The 24,616-nt window shown below is 45.5% G+C and overlaps 1 protein-coding gene across 5 annotated transcripts in view; it reads right to left on the bottom strand.

The window, feature by feature from the left end:
* Window positions 1–436: 436 nt before the first annotated feature.
* The window catches only part of cpne5b (copine Vb), a 104,919-nt gene continuing 80,739 nt past the window's right edge, over window positions 437–24,616 (bottom strand). For 3 of the 5 annotated variants that reach the window (XM_047025983.1, XM_047025984.1, XM_047025985.1), the window contains 9 exons: window positions 22,838–22,891; window positions 21,573–21,634; window positions 18,851–18,897; window positions 15,682–15,863; window positions 15,425–15,552; window positions 13,557–13,659; window positions 4,854–4,911; window positions 3,976–4,049; window positions 437–3,753 (listed from right to left, as the gene is read on the bottom strand). In XM_047025983.1, the coding sequence (XP_046881939.1) occupies window positions 3,565–3,753; window positions 3,976–4,049; window positions 4,854–4,911; window positions 13,557–13,659; window positions 15,425–15,552; window positions 15,682–15,863; window positions 18,851–18,897; window positions 21,573–21,634; window positions 22,838–22,891 (897 nt within the window). In that variant the 3' untranslated portion in view covers window positions 437–3,564. The remainder of the gene's footprint in view (window positions 3,754–3,975; window positions 4,050–4,853; window positions 4,912–13,556; window positions 13,660–15,424; window positions 15,553–15,681; window positions 15,864–18,850; window positions 18,898–21,572; window positions 21,635–22,837; window positions 22,892–24,616) is intronic. The other 2 variants (XM_047025987.1, XM_047025986.1) reach the window with 1 other exon arrangement.

Here is a 24,616-nt window from a genome sequence, read left to right as displayed (position 1 = left end):
CATGCATTTCAATTCTCTTGAGTAAATATAGTTGTTAATAATGGTTCATTATTTTCATATGAAGTATCATGTCAATAAATGACACCCTATTCACCCTACTTGCCTCGGGGAGAATGTCCCTGTACTTACTGTAAGTCGCTTTGGATAAGAGCGTCTGCTAAATGACTAAATGTAAATGTAATGTAAATGTAAAATGGCCGCGGCGCAGTTAGGCTACATGACAGTAAACAAAAGCTGCAAGACACCCAATGCAACTGCCACGGGACACTTGCGTACCACTATCAACAGAACAGTAACTGTCATGTAACAGTGGAGGCACTGGCACGTACCACTAGGTGCCAGTGGAGGCACTGGCATGTACCACTAGCTACTGTTGCGTACCACTCGCTCCACTGCCACGTACCACTAGCTACAGTACAGTACAGTTTCGGTTCAAACCACTACTGAATTTCGTTTGGGCTTGGTCATGGATATAGAATCGTGCTGACAACGTTGAGGGTCTTGTTAAACATCTTTTATCAATACCTTTTTTTAAGTAAGACGGAAAGCAAAAATATTAGACCTTCATATTTTTTCACCTGCCCATTAGGGTCCCAGAATGTGACGTAACATTGTGAAAATATACATTCTTATTAATGCAACATGCTGGTCCGCTACAGCTTCAGTTTTTTGGCACAAGAGAAGAGAAAGCAAACAGTCCAGTTCTTGCTGCCATATTTGGCACTAACATGCACATAATCCAGATGGAATGGTCTCTATGTTCCAGGTGTTGGCACAGAGTACAAACACTCTTTATTCTTCATGATTTTTCACGAACACAACCCTACATCCCCACGTCAGAGACAGTTTAAACTGTGACGTGGGCAGGTGATGTGGCATAATCGGCAGGTTAAATGGCTTATCATTACACATTCCAGAAAAAAAAGATATTGTAGATATTGTATATATAGTAAGACGATCATCTCCAAAAATAATAACAAAACATTTACAATTGAAGCATGTCTGTTAACGGAAAGGGATAAAGTGCTTCCCTTAAAGTTGCCTGTGAGAAATATGTAAATTACTCATAAACACACTCCGGATCTCCAGGTCTACACAACTCTTAATGAGAAAATCTATCAGTAGGTTTCAGTGTACAGATCATCTCTTATTAACTCCCATATACACAAAATCGTACCAAAATAATGATAAGTTAACACCAATTTCGCCCCATTAATCTCACTTGCTCATTCATTGAAAATGTCTTACTCATGGGGTGTGATTTGTTGACATGGGCAGAGTTCTATTTTCCATTGTACTTGAGGAACCAGAGAGCAGGGTTAGAGTTAGGTATCAGAGAGTAGGGTTAGAGTTAGGTATCAGAGAGTAGGGTTAGAGTTAGGTATCAGAGAGTAGGGTTAGAGTTAGGTATCAGAGAGCAAGGTTAGAGTTAGATATAAGAGAGAACGGTTAGAGTTAGGTATCAGAGAGTAGGGTTAGAGTTAGGTATCAGAGAGTAGGGTTAGAGTTAGGTATCAGAGAGCAAAGTTAGAGTTAGATATAAGAGAGAACGGTTAGAGTTAGGTATCAGAGAGTAGGGTTAGAGTTGGGTATCAGAGAGCAGGGTGAGACTTAGGTATCAGAGAGCAGGGTTAGAGTTAGGTATCAGAGAGCAGGGTGAGACTTAGGTATCAGAGAGCATGGTTAGAGTTAGGTATCAGAGAGCAAGGTTAGAGTTAGATATAAGAGAGAACGGTTAGAGTTAGGTATCAGCGAGTAGGGTTAGAGTTAGGTATCAGAGAGCAAGGTTAGAGTTAGATATAAGAGAGAACGGTTAGAGTTAGGTATCAGAGAGTAGGGTTAGAGTTAGGTATCAGAGAGTAGGGTGAGACTTAGGTATCAGAGAGCAGGGTGAGACTTAGGTATCAGAGAGCAGGGTTAGAGTTAGATATCAGAGAGAACGGTTAGAGTTAGGTATCACAGAGCAGGGTTAGAGTTAGGTACGAGATAGCACTGTCATGGAAGAGATCCATCTTTTTGCTACATCGTGGACATTTGGCACCGAAAATGGCTGCCTAGGTAGGCTCTCCTGCCAAAGTAAATTCCTTGTCTGTGCAAACTTTCATGGCGAATAAACACCAATTCTGATTCTGACATGTAGTCTCCTCTTATCTTAATATGAACTTTTAATGTCTTCTAAGGCAGCAGTAAAGCAATCAACTGGTGGATAAAAGACAATTAAAATGGTCCTTTCAGATATACTGAAAATGAAGTAGTTGTGTTTAGTGTTCTAAACAGTCTTATTGAGTGGCTGAGTGTCAACACAGAACTGCATAGAAAGGAGACTGAAAGTGAGAACCACATAGTCAATCACATATTTCTGTGTGAATTATGGTTTATAAGTGTAAATTGCTTTTAATTTAGTATCCAATTCGTAACATTAACAGCAATCAGAGTATTGACCAACATGTGTGTCCAATGCATTTCCCTTGTGGCTCCATGCATCGTGTTTGTGTGGCTTGATCAATAAACATCACTCAGTGGCCAAAGTGGAGATTAAATAAAAAAATTGGGTTCTCCTGGTATTCATACAATACATTATTGGTATGGTGACAGCAAGAACACATCTGTCACAGAATTAATTGATAAAAACACTGCTTTTTAAACAGTTGGGATGAGGAACCATAGTTGGACCGAAGGGGACAATTGGAGACAATGGAAAGAACAAGTTAGCGTAAATATTAAACAATTATTTTTTTATGTAAAATGATCTGTTACTTGTGCTTTTAGACACATCTTGTGAAAAGTGCAAAATTGTTGAAATATTTCTGAGCTCTGTAGTAGAAATCTATCAGGGACGTTCATATAGAAACATGTTTTGTACATATCTATTATATAAACATGCAACTTTTGAAATTGTTAAAGAATAAATACGATGCCTTAACTTCATCTGAATGACCAACATGCTTCTATAAACCCACGCGTCAAGAGGTGGCTCCCTGTCAACACCACGGGAATCCCCACCAGACATCCTAACCCACTGCAACACTTCAAACTGAATCTGACTAAAATTATTTGAACCTCAAACCTAAAACAAATATATTTATTGAGGTGTCTAAAAATGTCACCTTAAACAGGCTATGAGAAGCCACACCAAGGTCAGCCAAGGTCAAAGTTTGGATGAGGGCGCACTTGTCCTAATACATTTAACAATAACAATAAACAGGCACAAGTTTCAACCACATGACCTCAAAGCGACCTGCTCTCACACCAGACATGAAACAGTCACAGTCTTAATTTGATAAAAAGACGTTTAGTTCACTAGTTCACTGTTCATTCAAGACCTGATACAGCATTTTCCTCTTTCCCTCACAATCTTTGTCACTCCTTCAAAACAAAACAAAACAGATAAAACCATGACAAAGAGAAACCACCTCTTGAGGAGTCACTGGGAGGTACTAACACAAACATTTCCTCCCACTTGTATGTCACTTCTCTTTGTTATATATTCATGGGAAGTTTCCCAGTGGGCTGCCTAAGTTGGCCAAAATCTTATCTCCCATCAGTGCTCGGTTAAAGTGGGGCTCAGATCTGTGTGTGGTGGGTGTGTCCTGGGGGCGTGTAGGGGGGCGGGGCAGGGTTGGGCTTGATCCCTCTGCTCTTCATATAGGAGATGAACTGGTCTGGGATCTCTGCTAGCACGTCTTTGGCCAGACGAGCCATGCTCAACACATGGTTGCCTGTCCGGTCCATGTAGTCTCGGAATGGGACAAACTACAAGGGAGGAAGGAAGCCAGCGTGGAGGAGAGGGAGGGAAATACAGACAGAGGCAGAGACAGAGTGGAGTAGAAAGATTAGGAATTCTCACCACAAAAAGACGGGTCTATGACTAGACAGGACTTTTTAACGTTGAGCCATTTAACCATTTAAATGATAGATGTTTTGTAGTCTGTACACTATAAATCAATAGAGTTTGCAGGTAATGATGTGGGTCACCTGAACTATGTCTCGCTCTGCCAGCTTTCCTCTGGAGGAAATCCTGATGTCATCTCCATCTAGCTCTACCATGGCTGCAGACGGCACAGCAGACAGACGCACATGAAGCCACATGTACGTGTTAGCATTCATGAGGGCACAGACACAGGATTTTTTTTCTCTAGATAACTTTTTTATCTCCAAATTGGAACCAAATGACTCATTCCTCAGGTTATGCAGTTCAATCAATATTAATTATCCTATAAGAATACTGTATGTAAAAAATCCTCCCTCCTAACATTTGCAATCAGATGACTAAAAAATATCCGGTTACTAATTTGTCCAGGGTACTGTGAACCCAGCATTAGCCCAAACCATCATAAACAAACTGCACACATCCACTTACTCTGCTCCCCTCTATTGAACCAAATAGTGATTTCCTTTACAGTTACTTCTGACTAATTGTTGTAAAGGAGAGTGGTTGCACTACCTGGCTGTGAACTGTTCCAAGTTGAGTGAGTGTATGAATACATTGGCCCTGTATCAGTCATTTCATTCTCTGAGTTCATGTTGAGGATGAGAATGTGGGTCGGCAGCCCACTGTATGGTAATTCTGCACTCCAACTAACAATTCTCAGGCATTGAAAAGGTGAAAGCTTTCTATTAGGGGTTCAAGGTTAGCACCTAACTTACCTCACTCATTATGAGTATCAACATTGGTGGATACATTTTGTTAGCTGTTGCTAAACAGTCTCTTATTTGTTTGGAACGAACAAAATGTAGTAGATAAGGATATAGACAGTTGTCTGTAGTTAATCTATCATATTTTTTGTTTATATGTACTTAAGGCTAAGGTTATGGGTAACTGATGAATGTTGTTAAAAAAGATGCCTCTTTACCATCAAACTCAGCCTGCCCCACTCCCACGATGATGATGGACATGGGGAGCTTAGCACCCTGTGGAAGAGACACTACTACTTTAATACAAACATTCATTCCTATACTTTTATTTTATTAAAAAGGATCTCAACAGTGTACCAGACATGGTGTTGAAGTGGTGTATACATGGTTTTGGGGAATTACACAAATATAAATTGTATATATATATATAAAGAAAGTACACATGCCAAACCACGGTGCACTTCTATACCATCGCTAAGGGAACCATGTTTTTTCATTTCATCAACTGTGAGCAAAGTGATCGTTTCATTATCGGTGACCCGGCTCTGACAATCAGCCAATCAGACTGACACGGGTACGTAAGCGCTGAGGTTCTGTCAATCAGCAGGAGCATCAGCAGAAGGTCCAGTAACAGTGAACACGTCGGTACTGCTATTCAGACGTACTAAGTCTGAAGGAGCAGGCTAATGCTAACGTGACACTGCTTATTCTTAGTTTGTCTTAATCCAGTGGAGATTGTGAAGGATTCTGGTGATTTATCTGCAGCACTTTATCAGCAATGACCCCTCTGCAATGGAAGAATAGGGAATTTGCAGATGGCTGATAGAAAGGTTGTATGTTTTGGTGAATCCCTAACATCTTGACATCTTATCTGTCTGAAAGGGGACGATGAACAGGACCCAATCTTGATCAGTGTGATCCCATGTGTATTCTGAGCCTCAAATCCAATTTTGCACTTTTTCAATCGGCCCGCTCATCTTATATGTTAAAAACCTCTGTTTGCTCAGTAAATCCTGACTCTTTACGGAGAGCCTTTAGGCCAGAGGGAGTCCCCTGAGCTGCCAGGTCAGACCAGCACCAGGTCTGATTCAGCACTGATCTTTGTTACTTAACTCTAACCCTAATTATTCAGATTGTTTCTAATACCTTCATGAAGTAAAATAACAAGCCAAGTGCAAAATAACAACAATCTACACTGGTACGATAACGTTTAGAAAAACCTGATGACACAGACCCTCACGTGTCTCACAGACACACGTGTCAGCTGAACAGTACTGAGGAAACAGCAAAAACACTTCTGTTACCAGAGGGGAAGGTGTTAATAAAGTGTGATGTTGGGAACTGGAGACTTTGTGGGCCGGGAGTGGAGAGAGAGGAAGGTGGGACCAACTACACAGCTTGGGCGCCCATCTTACCAGAACCCTCCCAGCCACTCCCAACACACACCAGAACCCTGCAGCCTCTCCTAACACACACCAGAACCCTGCAGCCCCTCCCAACACACACCAGAACCCTGCAGCCCCTCCCAACACACACCAGAACCCTGCAGCCCCTCCTACCAAACACCAGAACCCTGCAGCCCCTCCCAACACACACCAGAACCCTGCAGCCCCTCACAACACACACCAGAACCCTGCAGCCCCTCCCAACACACACCAGAACCCTGCAGCCCCTCCTAACACACACCAGAACCCTGCAGCCCCTCCTACCAAACACCAGAACCCTGTAGCCACTCCCAACACACACCAGAACCCTGCAGCCCCTCCCAACACACACCAGAACCCTGCAGCCTCTCCTAACACACACCAGAACCCTGCAGCCCCTCCTAACACACACCAGAACCCTGCAGCCCCTCCTACCAAACACCAGAACCCTGCAGCCACTCCCAACACACACCAGAACCCTGCAGCCACTCCCAACACACACCAGAACCCTGCAGCCCCTCCTACCAAACACCAGAACCCTGCAGCCCCTCCCAACACACACCAGAACCCTGCAGCCTCTCCTAACACACACCAGAACCCTGCAGCCCCTCCTACCAAACACCAGAACCCTGCAGCCACTCCCAACACACACCAGAACCCTGCAGCCACTCCCCCACTCCCAACACACACCAGAACCCTGCAGCCACTCCCAACACACACCAGAACCCTGCAGCCCCTCCTACCAAACACCAGAACCCTGCAGCCCCTCCTACCAAACACCAGAACCCTGCAGCCACTCCCAACACACACCAGAACCCGGCAGCCACTCCTACCAAACACCAGAACCCTGCAGCCACTCCCAAGACACGCCAGAACCCTGCAGCCCCTCCCAACACACACCAGAACCCTGCAACCCCTCCTAACACACACCAGAACCCTGCAGCCCCTCCTACCAAACACCAGAACCCTGCAGCCACTCCCAACACACACCAGAACCCTGCAGCCCCTCCCAACACACACCAGAACCCTGCAGCCTCTCCTAACACACACCAGAACCCTGCAGCCCCTCCTAACACACACCAGAACCCTGCAGCCCCTCCTACCAAACACCAAAACCCTGCAGCCACTCCCAACACACACCAGAACCCTGCAGCCCCTCCCAACACACACCAGAACCCTGCAGCCCCTCCTAACACACACCAGAACCCTGCAGCCCCTCCTACCAAACACCAGAACCCTGCAGCCACTCCCAACACACACCAGAACCCTGCAGCCACTCCCAACACACACCAGAACCCTGCAGCCCCTCCCAACACACACCAGAACCCTGCAGCCCCTCCCAACACACACCAGAACCCTGCAGCCCCTCCTAACACACACCAGAACCCTGCAGCCCCTCTTACCAAACACCAGAACCCTGCAGCCACTCCCAACACACACCAGAACCCTGCAACCCCTCCTAACACACACCAGAACCCTGCAGCCCCTCCTACCAAACACCAGAACCCTGCAGCCACTCCCAACACACACCAGAACCCTGCAGCCACTCCCCCACTCCCAACACACACCAGAACCCTGCAGCCACTCCCAACACACACCAGAACCCTGCAGCCCCTCCTACCAAACACCAGAACCCTGCAGCCCCTCCTAACACACACCAGAACCCTGCAGCCCCTCCTACCAAACACCAGAACCCTGCAGCCACTCCCAACACACACCAGAACCCGGCAGCCACTCCTACCAAACACCAGAACCCTGCAGCCACTCCCAACACACGCCAGAACCCTGCAGCCCCTCCCAACACACACCAGAACCCTGCAACCCCTCCTAACACACACCAGAACCCTGCAGCCCCTCCTACCAAACACCAGAACCCTGCAGCCACTCCCAACACACACCAGAACCCTGCAGCCCCTCCCAACACACACCAGAACCCTGCAGCCTCTCCTAACACACACCAGAACCCTGCAGCCCCTCCTAACACACACCAGAACCCTGCAGCCCCTCCTACCAAACACCAGAACCCTGCAACCACTCCCAACACACACCAGAACCCTGCAGCCCCTCCCAACACACACCAGAACCCTGCAGCCCCTCCTAACACACACCAGAACCCTGCAGCCCCTCCTACCAAACACCAGAACCCTGCAGCCACTCCCAACACACACCAGAACCCTGCAGCCCCTCCCAACACACACCAGAACCCTGCAGCCCCTCCCAACACACACCAGAACCCTGCAGCCACTCCCCCACTCCCAACACACACCAGAACCCTGCAGCCACTCCCCCACTCCCAACACACACCAGAACCCTGCAGCCCCTCCCAACACACACCGGAACCCTGCAGCCCCTCCCAACACACACCAGAACCCTGCAGCCCCTCCTAACACACACCAGAACCCTGCAGCCCCTCCTACCAAACACCAGAACCCTGCAGCCACTCCCAACACACACCAGAACCCGGCAGCCACTCCTACCAAACACCAGAACCCTGCAACCACTCCCAACACACACCAGAACCCTGCAGCCCCTCCCAACACACACCAGAACCCTGCAGCCCCTCCTAACACACACCAGAACCCTGCAGCCCCTCCTACCAAACACCAGAACCCTGTAGCCACTCCCAACACACACCAGAACCCTGCAGCCCCTCCCAACACACACCAGAACCCTGCAGCTTCTCCTAACACACACCAGAACCCTGCAGCCCCTCCTAACACACACCAGAACCCTGCAGCCCCTCCTACCAAACACCAGAACCCTGCAGCCACTCCCAACACACACCAGAACCCTGCAGCCCCTCCCAACACACACCAGAACCCTGCAGCCCTTCCTAACACACACCAGAACCCTGCAGCCCCTCCTACCAAACACCAGAACCCTGCAGCCACTCCCAACACACACCAGAACCCTGCAGCCCCTCCCAACACACACCAGAACCCTGCAGCCCCTCCCAACACACACCAGAACCCTGCAGCCCCTCCTAACACACACCAGAACCCTGCAGCCCCTCCTACCAAACACCAGAACCCTGCAGCCACTCCCAACACACACCAGAACCCTGCAGCCCCTCCTACCAAACACCAGAACCCTGCAGCCCCTCCCAACACACACCAGAACCCTGCAGCCTCTCCTAACACACACCAGAACCCTGCAGCCACTCCCAACACACACCAGAACCCTGCAGCCCCTCCCAACACACACCAGAACCCTGCAGCCCCTCCTAACACACACCAGAACCCTGCAGCCCCTCCTAACACACACCAGAACCCTGCAACCCCTCCTAACACACACCAGAACCCTGCAGCCCCTCCTACCAAACACCAGAACCCTGCAGCCACTCCCAACACACACCAGAACCCTGCAGCCACTCCCCCACTCCCAACACACACCAGAACCCTGCAGCCACTCCCAACACACACCAGAACCCTGCAGCCACTCCCAACACACACCAGAACCCTGCAGCCACTCCCAACACACACCAGAACCCTGCAGCCCCTCCCAACACACACCAGAACCCTGCAACCCCTCCTAACACACACCAGAACCCTGCAGCCCCTCCTACCAAACACCAGAACCCTGCAGCCACTCCCAACACACACCAGAACCCTGCAGCCACTCCCCCACTCCCAACACACACCAGAACCCTGCAGCCACTCCCAACACACACCAGAACCCTGCAGCCCCTCCCAACACACACCATGCAAGGCAGGACATTCTACCGTACTTCACTGTAAATATTGGCACAATTATACCCACTTAGAAAAAGGACATATTTACATTAAGAAACATGCAATAAGTGTTTGCATGTTAACTGCAAACAAACAAATATAACATGGTGTGTGTTACTGACTTGTTTGCTGGACCGATTCTCTCTGTTGGTGTGCTCTTACTTGATGCAATACATTGGTGGAGGATATGTATATGTGATTGGAAGTAAAGGGCGTTGCCTAGTCAAAGTGTTTGTGTTGAGGTGTGCATGTGCACGTTTGACTGACTGTGTACGAGCATGTTCGTCTGTTAAGGAATAGCAGGTAATGCCTCATCCAAACCTTGCTCTTTTTTTGCTTCATTTTCAGGTTTACACTTCGTAATTGTTCAGACTTAGTCAGTCTGTCTAAAGCGCTTCCTGTTGCTACGTATTCTCAGGAAGACAATTTTATTGAACAAGTACATTTTTATCTCCGGGACAAGACTTAACATAGCAAGTCAGCCAACCTAATTTGCTACGGGGGCGGGAGCTGCTTCGGCATCTCAGCCTGCGCTGGAACAGACTGACATGCCCAAATGATCAGTGTTCAACATAGCTCCTGTCAGTCCTCCCACTCACACACACGAGTCACTAAGAAACTTGCACACACATACACACCACCCACACAATGCATGAAAAAGACACGTATGTACATACATACAAACACACGCCACACACATCAAACGGCACCTAAAATAACCCATGCATCATTGCCCCATTTATGCCACCTTCTCCAACTGTGATTGGCAGCTGTGAAGAACGGTAATAAGAAAACAAAACAATGCGTCAATCAACACCAGTTACCGCCACGGTAATCGCACTGCACTCACACCAGATATAAACCGCTCCTGTCCAAAGAAGAAGGGGGAAAAATACCATCCTATAATATTCTGGACACGTAGAATAAAAGATCACCTGTGGCCACTTGGGCTTCCACGCTCATGTGGTATTTACACCTTCTATGGCTCTATTATCTCCAGCAGGCAGATGGTTTATGTGGGGCCTCAGGGCGGATTGTTGTCAGTACAGAGAAGGCTTTTTAATACTAATTAAACTGGTTCCCAGATATTAAGCAAGAATGGGATTGGAGGAAGCCAGTCTCTGTTCTCTGTAAGTGTCAAATCCTAGTTTAGTGCCAGTCGTGTCAAAAACGTTCCCTAATGTTAGGGTTAGGGTTCTCTGTGTTTAGGAGCTTGTCCCTGGGTTAGGGTTAGGGTTCTCTGTGTTTAGGAGCTTGTCCCTGGGTTAGGGTTAGGGTTCTCTGTGTTTAGGAGCTTGTCCCTGGTGAGAGAACTCAGGGAATCCTGGCAGAGCACGGAATGAAACTAACCAAACAAACAGACCGGGTTAGGGTAACTAACCCTAACTAACCCTAACAAACAGACCGGGCTAGGGTAACTAACCCTAACTAACCCTAACAAACAGACCGGGTTAGGGTAACTAACCCTAACTAACCCTAACAAACAGACCGGGTTAGGGTAACTAACCCTAACAAACAGACCGGGTTAGGGTAACTAACCCTAACTAACCCTAACAAACAGACCGGGTTAGGGTAACTAACCCTAACTAACCAAACAAACAGACCGGGTTAGGGTAACTAACCCTAACTAACCCTAACAAACAGACCGGGTTAGGGTAACTAACCCTAACTAACCCGCACCGACTGGCCGTGGCTGCCATCTGCGGCGCCATCTTTGGATCACGAATGTAGTGACCAAAATGATCATGGTCAGTATTATATATTCTGGCCGCTACAAGGTTACAAAATGAGCGCTGTCACTGCCTTCCTCCATGTTCACACCAAACAAAACCCACGATGCATCTTACGCCTGTGTCAGACTGTTGGTTAGTTTGGTAACACTGGACTGAAGTCACATCTGACAACCCATGACTCACCCTCTCCTGAATACAGTGAGAGCAGTAGGGTTAGGGCAGAGCAGGATGTTCAGTGAGAGCAGTAGGGTTAGGGCAGAGCACGATGTTCAGTGAGAGCAGTAGGGTTAGGGCAGAGCAGGATGTTCAGTGATAGCAGTAGGGTTAGGGCAGAGCACGATGTTCAGTGAGAGCAGTAGGGTTAGGGCAGAGCAGGATGTTCAGTGAGAGCAGTAGGGTTAGGGCAGAGCAGGATGTTCAGTTAGGGCAGAGCACGATGTTCAGTGAGAGCAGTAGGGTTAGGGCAGAGCAGGATGTTCAGTGATAGCAGTAGGGTTAGGGCAGAGCACGATGTTCAGTGAGAGCAGTAGGGTTAGGGGGAAGGGGAAGAGAAACACGAGCGAGGAGTGAACGGTGGATGGAAAGGAGAGAAAAACACATGAAAGATGGAAGAAAGGGAAATGAGAAGGTGCAACACAAAACAAAGCCAGAGAGAATGATTTTTAGGAGGAAGTAAGAGAAAAAGGATGTGAATGGAAAGGAAAGAATGAGAGAAAACTGAGACTGTCATTTTTCACTGAGGGAAAGACTGAGAGAGGGAGAACAAGAGAAAGTGAAGAGACAGACAAAAGGAGAAAGTAAGAGGATCATCTCAAGAACAGCTACTAGAGGGAGCATCTCTTCCTCTAAATGATGCATAACCTTCACAGCAGCAGAAGAAAGGAGACCAAGTGGGTCAGTGTTCCTGAAACTCCTCTGGGGACAGGATGGGCTAGGGGAAGGTGCACACACTCTCTCTCACAAACACACATACACACGGAAAACACACACACTTACAGAAGCTCACATGCACAAACATAATCCATAAACTAGATATGTTTATACATGCTTATACAAATACAGATTCAATCATACATGTGAATGTCCACACACTCCAAATCAAACACTTTGACTGTGCAGACATTCCAGCACACTTTCACTACTAAGCACATTACACAACCTCCACCAATGTGTTACATGAAGTAAGAGAAGTCCAATAAACAGAAGCAGTGTAGCACAGTAGTCGGTAACACAGCCAGATGATGCAGGTATAAGGTAAAGCGGAGTTACGCCAGGTGCAGTGTGGAGGGTGTAGTCAGGTGGATGGAGTCAAGCAGGGGGGCAGAGCCACGGCCAGGTAAGATAGAGCAGCAGGCAAGATCTTAAAAGGAAGGTGTGGCTGTTCTAACGGTTTGACTAACAGTCGCAAATTCCCTTTAAATCCAGTTTGCTGGGTGGTCTGGTGTCTCGGGGTGGCACCACTGGCATCTTAGGAGGGCCTAGCTTGATGAGGCGCCCCGTCAGAGGACAGAAAACATGATGACAGTCTGCTATCCAGAACAGTTGTTTCACAGCTCAGAGACAGAGAATGGCTATGTCAACTTAGAAGGTCAGACCAATATGTGAAGAGTTGGCAGTTGACATTATAAATCGATAAGTCATTCTGTCACTTTATTTCAGCCCTCTTTTTTCCCCTTTTTCAATGTCCCTTCTTCGTTGACTCGGTCTCTTTCTATTTCATCCCTCCTCCACACACGTGTCCTCCCTCACTCCATTTAGCTGTCTTTGTCTTTCATTACACCCCCGATGCTCTTTCTTTATTTGTCCTTTTCTCTCCCTCACTATTTAATCTTCTCCTTTTCCATCTTCTTCCTTTTCTTGCTCCCTCTTTATCCTGTCCTACCTTCTCTCGCCTTTTTTTTCGTTTACTTTTTTGATAGTTTTTCAAACATCACTTTGAAACCAATGTTTAGCCTGACATTGGTGTTTTCACTGCCAAGGTACGCTGCCTCTAACCTCTGAGTTCAGCAGTGCTGCTGGTGTCTGATACTCACGTTGACGATGGCCTCCTTGGTTTGGGCCATGTCTGAGATGACGCCATCTGTGATGATGAGAAGCACAAAGTACTGGGAACCATCCTGAACTGCCGCTGCATATCTGTGAGAAAACACGCACACACATGCTCTCACACACACACACATGCACGCACACACACACACACACAGAGCTCAAGATTTAGTCTTGCAACCTTTATTTGCCGATCGTCAGATCCTTAATCACCATTAAATGAATAATTTCTTATTATCCTATCACAAAAGAACGCTATGACCTAGGACTCAAATAAATGTGATTATGACGCTAGCTTCTCTCTGTTCATGCCCTCGCTCCAGCTAACATCCTCTTTTCAGACCTATTCAGATGCTAAGTGATGCGATAACTGTCGGCTCGTGTATTTACAATTATCTTGCCAGTCGCCTCGTCTCTCTTTTTAGGGGAATTTAGAAACATGGGAATTTTATAGCACTATCTACCTTCTAGTTCATTCCACTCCAATCAACCCTCACCTCAACCTTCCGCCTGCACTTCACCTCTGTCTTTTAGAATGTATGGGAGGCCTTCATCACTGCTAGGTTAGGGTAACCCTAGCCCTACCCCTGCTGCAACTTAGAAAGTCTAATTCAGCTCTATCAGGATGACATTCTTAACCACCGCTGAGGAGGGAATCATATAGCTCTAGAATAAAAGGAAAAAGAAGAGAGTGAGAAAGGGCTTATCTAACTGAATGAAGAGAGCAAGATAGAGATACTCTTTTCTCTAATCTGATCTCAGTATGGTAAATACATGTTGTATCCTGTTATTTTGTGCCCAGTAAAAGGCAGACGGTCATGGCCAGTGATCCAAAACGCCGGTAGCTGGAGGGCTGGAAGACTGAGGGGCTAGGACACAGCGATAGCTAACAGCTAACAAAGCTGTGTGGATCATGTTATGATGGCCATGTTATGATGGTCATCTTATGATGGCCAGAGATGGCAAAAGTACACATGTCCTTCACTCAAGTAGAAGTACAGATACTCATGTTTAAAAAGACTGGTAAAAGTTGTTGTACTGACTACACGTTTTCACTCGAGTTAAAGTAAAGAAGTGTGGGCTTTGACATATACCTAAGTAAAAAGTAGACATTACTACACCTGTTTTAGTGTCACGCAGGTAATTGGACCTCTCATCATATTAATACAAAAATACACTAGACACTATAGATACTATAGACGCTCAGCACATTTGCCAGGGATCCTTTTTGATGGTGACAATTTCAAACATCTCCCTAATTTATGGCCATGGGTAATCAGGAATGTCTCTATTCTCAGTCATGTCGACATTGGATGCTCTGTGTCATCCATAATGTACCGTTTATTTTAGTTTTTCCTACGTTTTTTTACACACACACAGTGAAAGTAAAGGAGACAGGAGGAGAGGGGAGAGAACAGATGAGCCTAAAACAGAGCAGAGTACAATAGAGTAGAGTATCAAGTACTTATAGAGTAGAGTATCAAGTACTTATAGAGCAGAGTATCAAGTACTTATAGAGTAGAGTATCAAGTACTTATAGAGTAGAGTATCAAGTACTTATCAACGATGCGACTGATTCACAGCATTACTTTGTTCATTGATGCGATTACAAAAGTGTATACAATGTTTTCAAAAGTGTCGAAAGTTATTGAATAGATCATGTGTCATGTTTATGGTGATTTAACAATGAATAATTCATAGATGAAAATTAATAAATCTTAAATTTGTGTTGCAGTTAATCGCTTTTAAAAAGGAAAGACAAATTAAGAACATGGCACATCATTTGAATGTTCTTAGCGTTATGCAGTACTTTACGTTACTCTATGCCTGAAGTAGGTGCAGGTTATGACCTTACCTGGCAACATGGTTCACAACAGGGGCGAAGTTGGTTGGACCGTAGAGTTGTACGGTCTTTAGACTCTGGTGGTAGGCCTCCAGGATTCCCTCTATGCCGTTACAGTAGGGGTTGTCCATGTTGCCATTCTGGAGAGGACAGGAGTTCAGTCGGATAAAAGGGGATGTCTTGTTCCCCTCGTAATAATGCAGCAGGTTGAAGACAAACTTTTCATATCAAAGAAACATAGATACAACACACTCACACTAGTTACTTACCAGGGGGAACTCATGTGACACCCTCCCATCAGGGGGCAGCTTGGCCCCAAAGCCCAGGGCAGGGAACATCTTATCACTGTCATAGTCCTGGATGATCTCGCCCACAGCCTTCAGGGCCATGGCGTAGGCATTCATCTGGTACGGGTTCATGTAGTGGAGGGAGGTGGACTGCGAAGGGTTACCTGAGTGGGTCAAAAGTCAGGAGGTAATGTCAATAAGAAGTTGTGTGGAGTTCCTCCAGAAAATGCGGTGATGAGGACATTCAGATCAGCGGTGGGACCTTGAATACAGTGGTGAGCATTTGCAAACGAATGAATGTGGTTTTCAACATCAGCCAAACATTAGCATGCAAAATAAATACCCAATGACCTCTACAAACTACAGTTGGTTAGAAGGGAACAAAGCTTTAAAAGAATTGCATCTAAACTATAGCAACTGTTTTGTGAGCAAGCCTGCCATCACTACTGAATAGGGTGTGTCCATATCATGTAGGACTATTATCCTTCTGGGATTATAAATATGATTATTTATGGGGGACTTTGCAGGTCTATATTATATGGACCTCAAAGTATCCTTTGAAGCAACACAACATAACAATGGTCTTGGATTAATTGCAGGTCATGCTGAGCACTGGAAAGGCTGCATACTGCTCCAAATAACAGGCGTTTAGGATCCCTTCCTCAATCCTTTGGGAAGTAAATCCCCATTTTGTCTCTAACTGCCATAGAAAGCTTAACTCTTAGCCATAATTACTGGCTGTAAGTAGAGTCATTAGCCATAAGTGTGGCTTTCAGCCTGGGGTCCTTCTGTGAAGCTGAGGGCTTGTGCAGCCATCTCATCCGAGCTGAGTCACAGCGTGTGACCAGGCGCACAGGAACAAAGACTACAAGACTATATCCATAACCCTCTGCCTAAGTCTAACCCTAGTGTATCCGTAACCCTCTGCGTAACCCAACCCCTATGTCTATCCATAACCCTCTGCCTAACCCTAGTCAATCCCTAACTCTTCCATCCTGGTTATGTATATTTATGTATATAGTCCCCTCCCCTCTCTTTCAAACCATCTCTCCCTCCATCTTAACTTTTCTGTTACATGTACTTAACTCTTCTCTTAGTTCCGGCACTTTCCTCTCTGCCTTCAAACAGGCCAGAGTTAGCCCCCTACTCAAAAAACGCTCCCTTAACCCAGCCGTCCTCCAGAACTACAGACCAGTATCACTGCTACCGTTCTTTTCTAAAACAATTGAACGAGCTGTATCTAACCAACTGTGAAACTTTCTCTCTCAGAACAACCTGGCACTCCACGAAAACTGCCCTCCTGTCAGTCACCACTGCCCTCCAGTCTGCCAGAGCGGCTTCGAGGTCATCCGTCATCATTCTGCTGGACCTTTCTGCAGCTTTTGATACGGTTAACCATCAAATCCTGCTCGCCAGACTTTCTGAGATGGGCATCACTGGCACTGCACTTCGGTGGATCTCATCCTACCTGTCAGGAAGATCCTACCAGGTCTCCTGGGGAGGCAAAAGGTCGGCCCCCCGCCAGCTCTCTACTGGTGTCCCACAAGGTTCCGTCTTCGGACCCCTCCTCTTCTCCCTGTACACCACCTCGCTTGGACCAATCACCTCCCATGGTTTCTCCTACCACTGCAACCTGATGACACGCAGCTGAACCTGTCGTTCCCCCTGACTGATCCGGGGATCTCAGCTAGGATGGATGCCTGCCTCACAGACATCTCCGCCTGGATGACCAAGCACCACCTCCAGCTGAACCTCGCCAAAACAGAACTCCTCATCATCCCTGCCAAACCCTTCATCTCCCACAATCACTCTGGGATCGGCTACGGTGACCCCTTCATCCTCGGCCAGGAACCTCGGGGTTGACCATGGATGACCAGCTTTCCTTCACTGCCCACATTGCTGCGGTCTCCCAGTCTTGTAAATTCACCCTCTACAACGTCCGGAAGATCAGGAGATACCAGTATTCCACCCAGCTGCTAGTCCAAGCACTTGCCCTCTCAAAGTTGGACTACTGCAACTCGCTGCTCGCCGGTCTCCCAGCATGCGCAACCCGCCCTCTCCAGAGGATTTAGAACGCGGCGGCCCGTCTGGTCTTCAATCTACCCAGACGCTCCCATGTTACCCCGCTCCTCATCTCCCTCCACTGGCTTCCCATCACGGCCCATATCAGACTCAAGACTCTGGTACTGACCTTCCGAGCGGTGAACGGGACTGCACTCGACTACATCAAGTCTCTCCTCCAGCCTTACACCCCCACCCGCCACCTACGGTCTTCTTCTGACAACCGTCTGGTGGTCCCACCGCTCAAGACCGCCCGGTCTCGCCCCCCAATGGTGGAATCAGCTCCCCACCTCCATCAGGGACACTGACTGTCTCCCCACCTTCAAGAAAAAGGCTCAAGACGCACTTGTTCCGGGAGTACAACGGCACTTAGGAATGCTTGTCTGGACCTGATGTTAGTTTCCTCCAGGTTCACAATGACTCTTATTGAGAGACATGTTGCTCTTGTTGGTTAGTTATAACGGATTTGAACTTTTGTACTCGCTGTGGAATATTTTACTGTTGATTGTTCTTCTACAGGAACACTCTTGCACTTTTTGGGTGTCATATTGTTTAATTGTACTTGCACGTTTTTGAGTTTCATGTTGTTTAATTGTAACTTGTTTAACTGCATGCTCTTATAGTTCTTCCCATTGGCAATTATTTGGTTTTTCACAATGTATGCTTCATGTTTAGGCTGCTTGCAATGTTTGGGGCTATCTCGTTGTTATGATCAGTGACCTATGCTCTTTTGTGAAGCTTTCTCTTGGAAGTCGCTTTGGATAAAAGTGTCTGCTAAATGCATACATGTAAATGTAAATATTTGAACAGGTGCAGAGGATGAGGGGTGCAGAGGATGAGGAGTGCAGAGGATGAGGGGTGCAGAGGATGAGGGGTGTGTGGATGGCTAGGTAGAGACAGAGACAGGGGAAAGAGTTGGAATATGTGTGTGAGAGAGAAACACAGAGGGTTAACTTAACCCTGGACTGAGAGTTTTAACTTAACCCTGGACTGAGAGGGTTAACTTAACCCTGGACTGACAGCAGTGAGACCAGAGCATCTCCATTCATCCCCAGCACCCAACCCCTATGTCCCCTTTAGAATCACTCACCATTAGAAGCAGTGAAATCGATGGCCACAGTGAAATTGATCTGTGTTCTGAAATTGGGATGGAGAGAAGATCAAGTAAAAGCTGATCACACAAGCACACACACAAACACACACACAGTATTGTACGTACACACACATACTAACACACATACACACACACATATTGACAAACATACACAAATGCAGTCCATATCACATATGAATTCAATTACTAATGATTTACTCCTGATAGGGGTGTTTTTGTGAACGTGTGTGTGTGTGCCCTTGTATCAAGATACTTTTCATCAAGCACATAGACAAGTCACATAGACATAGTCATACATAAGGCAGACGTCATGTGCTTCGCACAACATGTCATACGATGAAACAACATTTGAAAAAGAATGTGTAAAATTAATGTAATAATAAAAGAGAAAGAGTATAAGTATTTAAATTAATGAGCAAAATGCTAAGTGCAAGTTTTGTAATATATCAGAAAGCAATGTTGAACATAAATGTTTTAGTCTGGAATAAAACGTAGTCAATGTTGGCGCAAGTCTTAAATCTTGCATAGTAGCTAAATGCTGCTTTTCCATGTTTTGTTTAAACTCTGGGGACAGTTAACAGACGGGTCCCAGATGACCTGAGGGTTCTAGAGAGTTCATTTTGTAAAAGCATTTCAGAGATGTATTTTGGCCCCAAACCATTTAGTGAATAAGTGAGCAGCAGTGTTTTAAATCAACTCTCTGCCACACCGGGAGCCAATGCAGAGATTTGAGAAACAGAGATTTGAGAAACTGTTTTGTCTTTGATAGCAGCAGCATTCTGACTGAAGCTAGATAATACCAACCGTATCATCTGCCCCTCTTACAGACAGCAGGAGCATCTGCCCTTCTTACAGACAGCAGAAGGAGAAGGAGAAGGAGGAGAAGGAGAAGGAGGAGAAGGAGAGGAAAAGGAACATGCACTAAACTGAATGACAAGCAATTAAACTGATGGAGCCCTTATGAACAAATCATAATTAAATTTTCTCCCTGATGAAACACTTTGGCTGCAATAATCTTCATGAGCGAGACATGGCTTTTTAGAGAAGGATAAACGCAAACCATTAGCTATTCAGTCAGAGACAATAGGGGGGGGGGGGGGGAGATAATAATCCTGTTAACCTTCCAGGCTAGGTAAGCTGGATGTTAACGTGGTCAGTATTTATTAATGTTATTATCCATTCATGATAAGTGTGGGAGAACCTATTGCCAAACTCATAGCCCGGCTGGAAAATAAATGTACTAATGTTTTTATGAGTGGAAATTCCAATTTATTGGTATAAAATATGCAGTATGAAGTAATGTCCTGGGAATTATGTTGATTTCCTCCATGTTTTAATTATTTGACTGTAACTATGATTTGACAGTTTGTCTGTCAAACTGACATGCTTTCTTTCCTCCTCCTCCCTCCCCCTTCCTCCCGCCCACTGGCTCCTGAGAGACCCTTCTCTTTCACGGTGTCTGAACTGTTCATCAAGAGCCCTTCAGTTTGTGTGTGTGTGTGTGTGTATGGGTGTATGGGTGTGGTTGTGTTGAGTGCATATTGTGTGTAACATCTGTTTATGGTGACGTATTTTGACACTGATTCTAGTATTTGCACTAAATCCGGTACTTCTGCTTGAGTGGCAATTTCCTCTACTGATTGAGCCTGGAGCTTAATCAGTTTACTGTCACTGTTTCTGCACCTGCTTTCACTTGCTACTTAACACACATACACCTAAAATCCTTTGTCTCATTCCTATTTACAACAATAAAGCTAAACCTTAAATCTCGGCAAGTAGAATTAAACTCATCTACATTTCACAATCTAGGCTGTCCTAATGACTGCTTGTCATTTACTCTAAATACATTTTATTCTTCTATTCTTCTGCTACAGTGTCCTTCAGACCCCCCTGCCTCTGCTCCTCTTCCCTGGCTCTATGGAACGCACCATAATAGTGACTCACAGAAAAAGAAAGCAAGCACAATCTTGCCAAGATACGGGTATATAAGATTATATAACAGTCTGAATAAACTCACGCCCGTCTACGGTCATATTCAATGTTTAGGGTGGCTTTCAAATGATATGTAATGGTCAGAAGTCAAATTCTTAGAGACCAAATATCTTCTTTAAAGCTGTTATTATTATAATAATAATTATAAATGTGTCTGGGATGTGCAGTAATATCTCAACCCGAATGTTCAGTAATATCTCTCACCTTAACTGTCACTCCAAATAGCTGCAACTAGCTGTCAGGTTTAACTGATACTTTAGAAGGTTAGAAACCTTTGCCACGGGGTTGCCAAACTTGGCCAGCCCAAAAGCTTCCAGATGTGTCACGCTCGTCAAATATGCCTGTCAACATCTACCATGGTCAGAGTGTCCGAACAGACAGCGATCAGTGCTGTCCATGCCGCCTGGAGCAGCTCACCTCAAAATACAAAGTTTGTCAGTTGTTTTTTGATCCTTAGAAGAGACAGACAGACTCCGAAGGCCTAATTGGATGTGAAAGACTGACATGAGCTCTCCAGTTTTGGGGAAATTGAGGGATACTAATAGAATCGAACTTATAGACCATAAACAACCTTTTTAAGTAACTTATAGCATGTGATTGACGGTAGTTTGCCCAATTTTTAAGCACACACACACACACGTGTACTGGACACACACATGTATACTAAGGTTAGGGATCCACAGTGTGTAAATGAACATTCACTCACCCTCCTTTGATGTAGTCCAGGAAAGTGCACTCCGCTTCGACCGAGAACGAGAGCAGAGTCACCTGTGATTGAGAAAAACAACATCTGTTAGCTTAATGTTACACCGTGACTGATGAGTTAATTTTGGCCGCTTGAGAAAACCCAGAGACAGGATGTTTTTGTTAAAAGCTGGCTGGGTGTGTGGAAAGCGAGAGGGGCAACCGAGAGAGGGAAAGAAAAAGCAAGAGTTAGTAAGAGGGAAAGGGAGAAAGTAGAGGAAAGTTGTGGAAAAAAAGAGGAAGCATGGGTCCCTCAATCACATTAGCCACCTCCACAATGCTACATGCTATCATAAAGACAGGTCATCACATTAGCCACCTCCACAATGCTACATGCTATCATAAAGACAGGTCATCACATTAGCCACTTCCACAATGCTACATGCTATCATAAAGACAGGTTATCACATTAGCCACCTCCACAATGCTACATTCTATCATAAAGACAGGTTATCACATTAGCCACCTTTACCGCTTGCTAACAAGCTTAGTCTCTGATCGCTCTGTGCAGAGCTTTCACATCCTTCCCACTGTCCCTCCTATGCTTCCCTGGCACTGTTAAAGTTCACCACGTCACTGCCTTCTACATCCATAATCTGGGTCCCCATTTTAGTATTTATTTTCCATTCTACTTGTTAGCCTTCTTACTCTTGACATCACATGTCAGTGTTAACAAAAAAAACATGCCCCTAAGTAGTTGTCAATGCAAAGGGTTGTTCTGAATGACTGGAGGATCAAGGCACAATTGTCTTTAGAAAGCTGCTCCAACAAATAAATAAATACAATTGCTTGCACTTTTTTGATTTCTTCCTTCCTTTTTTATAATTGTAATTAATAAGCTGGTGAGGGGAGATACCAATTAATGAGGAAAAGCTACATTCACACTCAAAATGAAAGCACTGCGAACCTTCTCCAAGAGTTGGAAATGCCATGGTAATTATTAGAATGGGGAAAAGAAAGAAGGGGGGAAGAAGAAGAGGAAGGGGAGGAGGAAGAGAAAGGGGGGAGGAGGAGGAAGAGAAGAAGTAGGGAGGAGGAGGAAGGGGAGGAAGAGAAGGAAGGGTGGAGGAGGAGGAAGGGGAGGAGGAGGAAGAAGAGGTAGGGAGGAGGGGGAAGGGGAGGAGGAGGAGAAGTGGGGGAGGAATAGGAAGGGGAGGAAGAGAAGGAAGGGGAGGACGAGGGATAGGAATGGCAGCTGTTCTGCTCCACTGTGACAAGCTTACTCACCGTTCCCGAATGTACATACTTCTTTTTCTTCATTTTCTTTTTGGGATTCATCACCTATAAAAAGACAAAACAAATTCACAGTGAGTATGGTATTCATCAGATGTATCTGAATTCCATCTGATGAACAGTTTTGAAGTTCTCCGTGGGGCAGAAGTTCCTTCCAAGGAACCAAATAAAGGAATAATCTGACCAACTATCCTGTGGATGTGCTGCGGCTGTCTCATTTACAGCACTGTGTCATTTACAGCACTGTGTCATTTACAGCACTGTGTCATTTACAACACTGTATCATTTACAGCACTGTGTCATTTACAGCACTGTGTAATTTACAGTACTGTCTCATTTACAGCACTGTCTCATTTACAGCACTATGTCATTTACAGCACTGTCTCATTTACAGCACTATGTCATTTACAGCACTGTCTCATTTACAGCACTGTGTCATTAACAGTACTGTCTCATTTACAGCACTGTCTCATTTACAGCACTATGTCATTTACAGCACTGTCTCATTTACAGCACTGTGTCATTTACAGCACTGTCTCATTTAGAGCACTGTCTCATTTACAGCATAGTCTCATTTAGAGCACTGTCTCATTTACAGCACAAATGTCAAGTGTCAAATGAAACGCTTGAGTAATCCATGAAATTCAGGTGCTTAAAAAAAAAAGAAATTCCCCATCGCAAATCTTTTTTGATATTGCTCACTCCTTCTCCCTCTGCTACACACACACCTTCTGTAGTCCATATCCATGTATATCTAATTGAAAATCAGATAATCAGCATATGTGTGTTTGTGACGATAAGAGGCCGAGTGGTACACACCACCGTTACAGCTGAACTCAGACAGGATGAGTGATGGGTAAATCTATATTATTGACAGAGTTGAGGAGGGAAGATGGATGAGAGATAAATGTCTGCATGTACAAGTGTGTGAATGTGTGTGTGTGTGTGTGTGTGTGTGCGTGTGCGTACATGTCTGCATGATGGGGATACTAAGCGCACACTTCAAGGATTAGTAGTTTCATACAACATATTGACTTTTAATGACAGCTGATTGTTGACTGTGCTCAATAAATGCTAAAACAAACCTAAAACAATATAGCAGTAAAACCTACAGAGACACAGATCACAGACTGACCTTACACAACAAGCAAGGTTTCTGTACTGTACTTTGTACACAGTTTACATATATATATTTTTTAATATATAGGACACACAAATGGCTTTTGGTTCTTACTCTGGGCATGCCTATGGATTGTATCCATATCTGAAGCATGCTATTCTTAAAAGTTAAGCTATGTAGAGCCAGAGAATGTTGTCAAAGAATGTAGCTGGTTAGGAAAGTTACAGCAAACTACAATAATCAAAGTTGGACTTTACCTGCCTGTTCTCACCTGAAGATCAAATATGCCTTGTCTTATTAGCTCCGTACAGTTAGCAACCATAGCAACCATGAAAGTGACAGAGCCTAATTTAAAATGGACAGAAAGCAATTTGTTTGACACACAGAAAAGACTTGCTGATGCAAAAAAAAGAGAGAAAGTGCAGGACGGTCTTGTCAGATTGTGAGCTAGTGACTAATAGAAAATGGCAAATGAAGAGGGGCTAATGTTCAGGGGCCCTGGGCTGAGGAGAAACCTGTGTCTCTATTATTATGTGGCTTTCGGAGTGTCCGAACAACATTACTGTTTAAGGTAAGCTCCGTGTAACGAACCATAATAGAACTGACAATAAATTAAATTATTTGGTACAAGATGTTAATTCATAACCTGGATT

The sequence above is a fragment of the Hypomesus transpacificus genome, chromosome 9 (assembly GCF_021917145.1).
Source record: "Hypomesus transpacificus isolate Combined female chromosome 9, fHypTra1, whole genome shotgun sequence".
NCBI classification, from domain to species: domain Eukaryota; kingdom Metazoa; phylum Chordata; class Actinopteri; order Osmeriformes; family Osmeridae; genus Hypomesus; species Hypomesus transpacificus.
The sequence above is the reverse complement of the archived record's forward strand: the minus strand, read 5'-3'. Positions and strand labels throughout refer to the sequence as shown.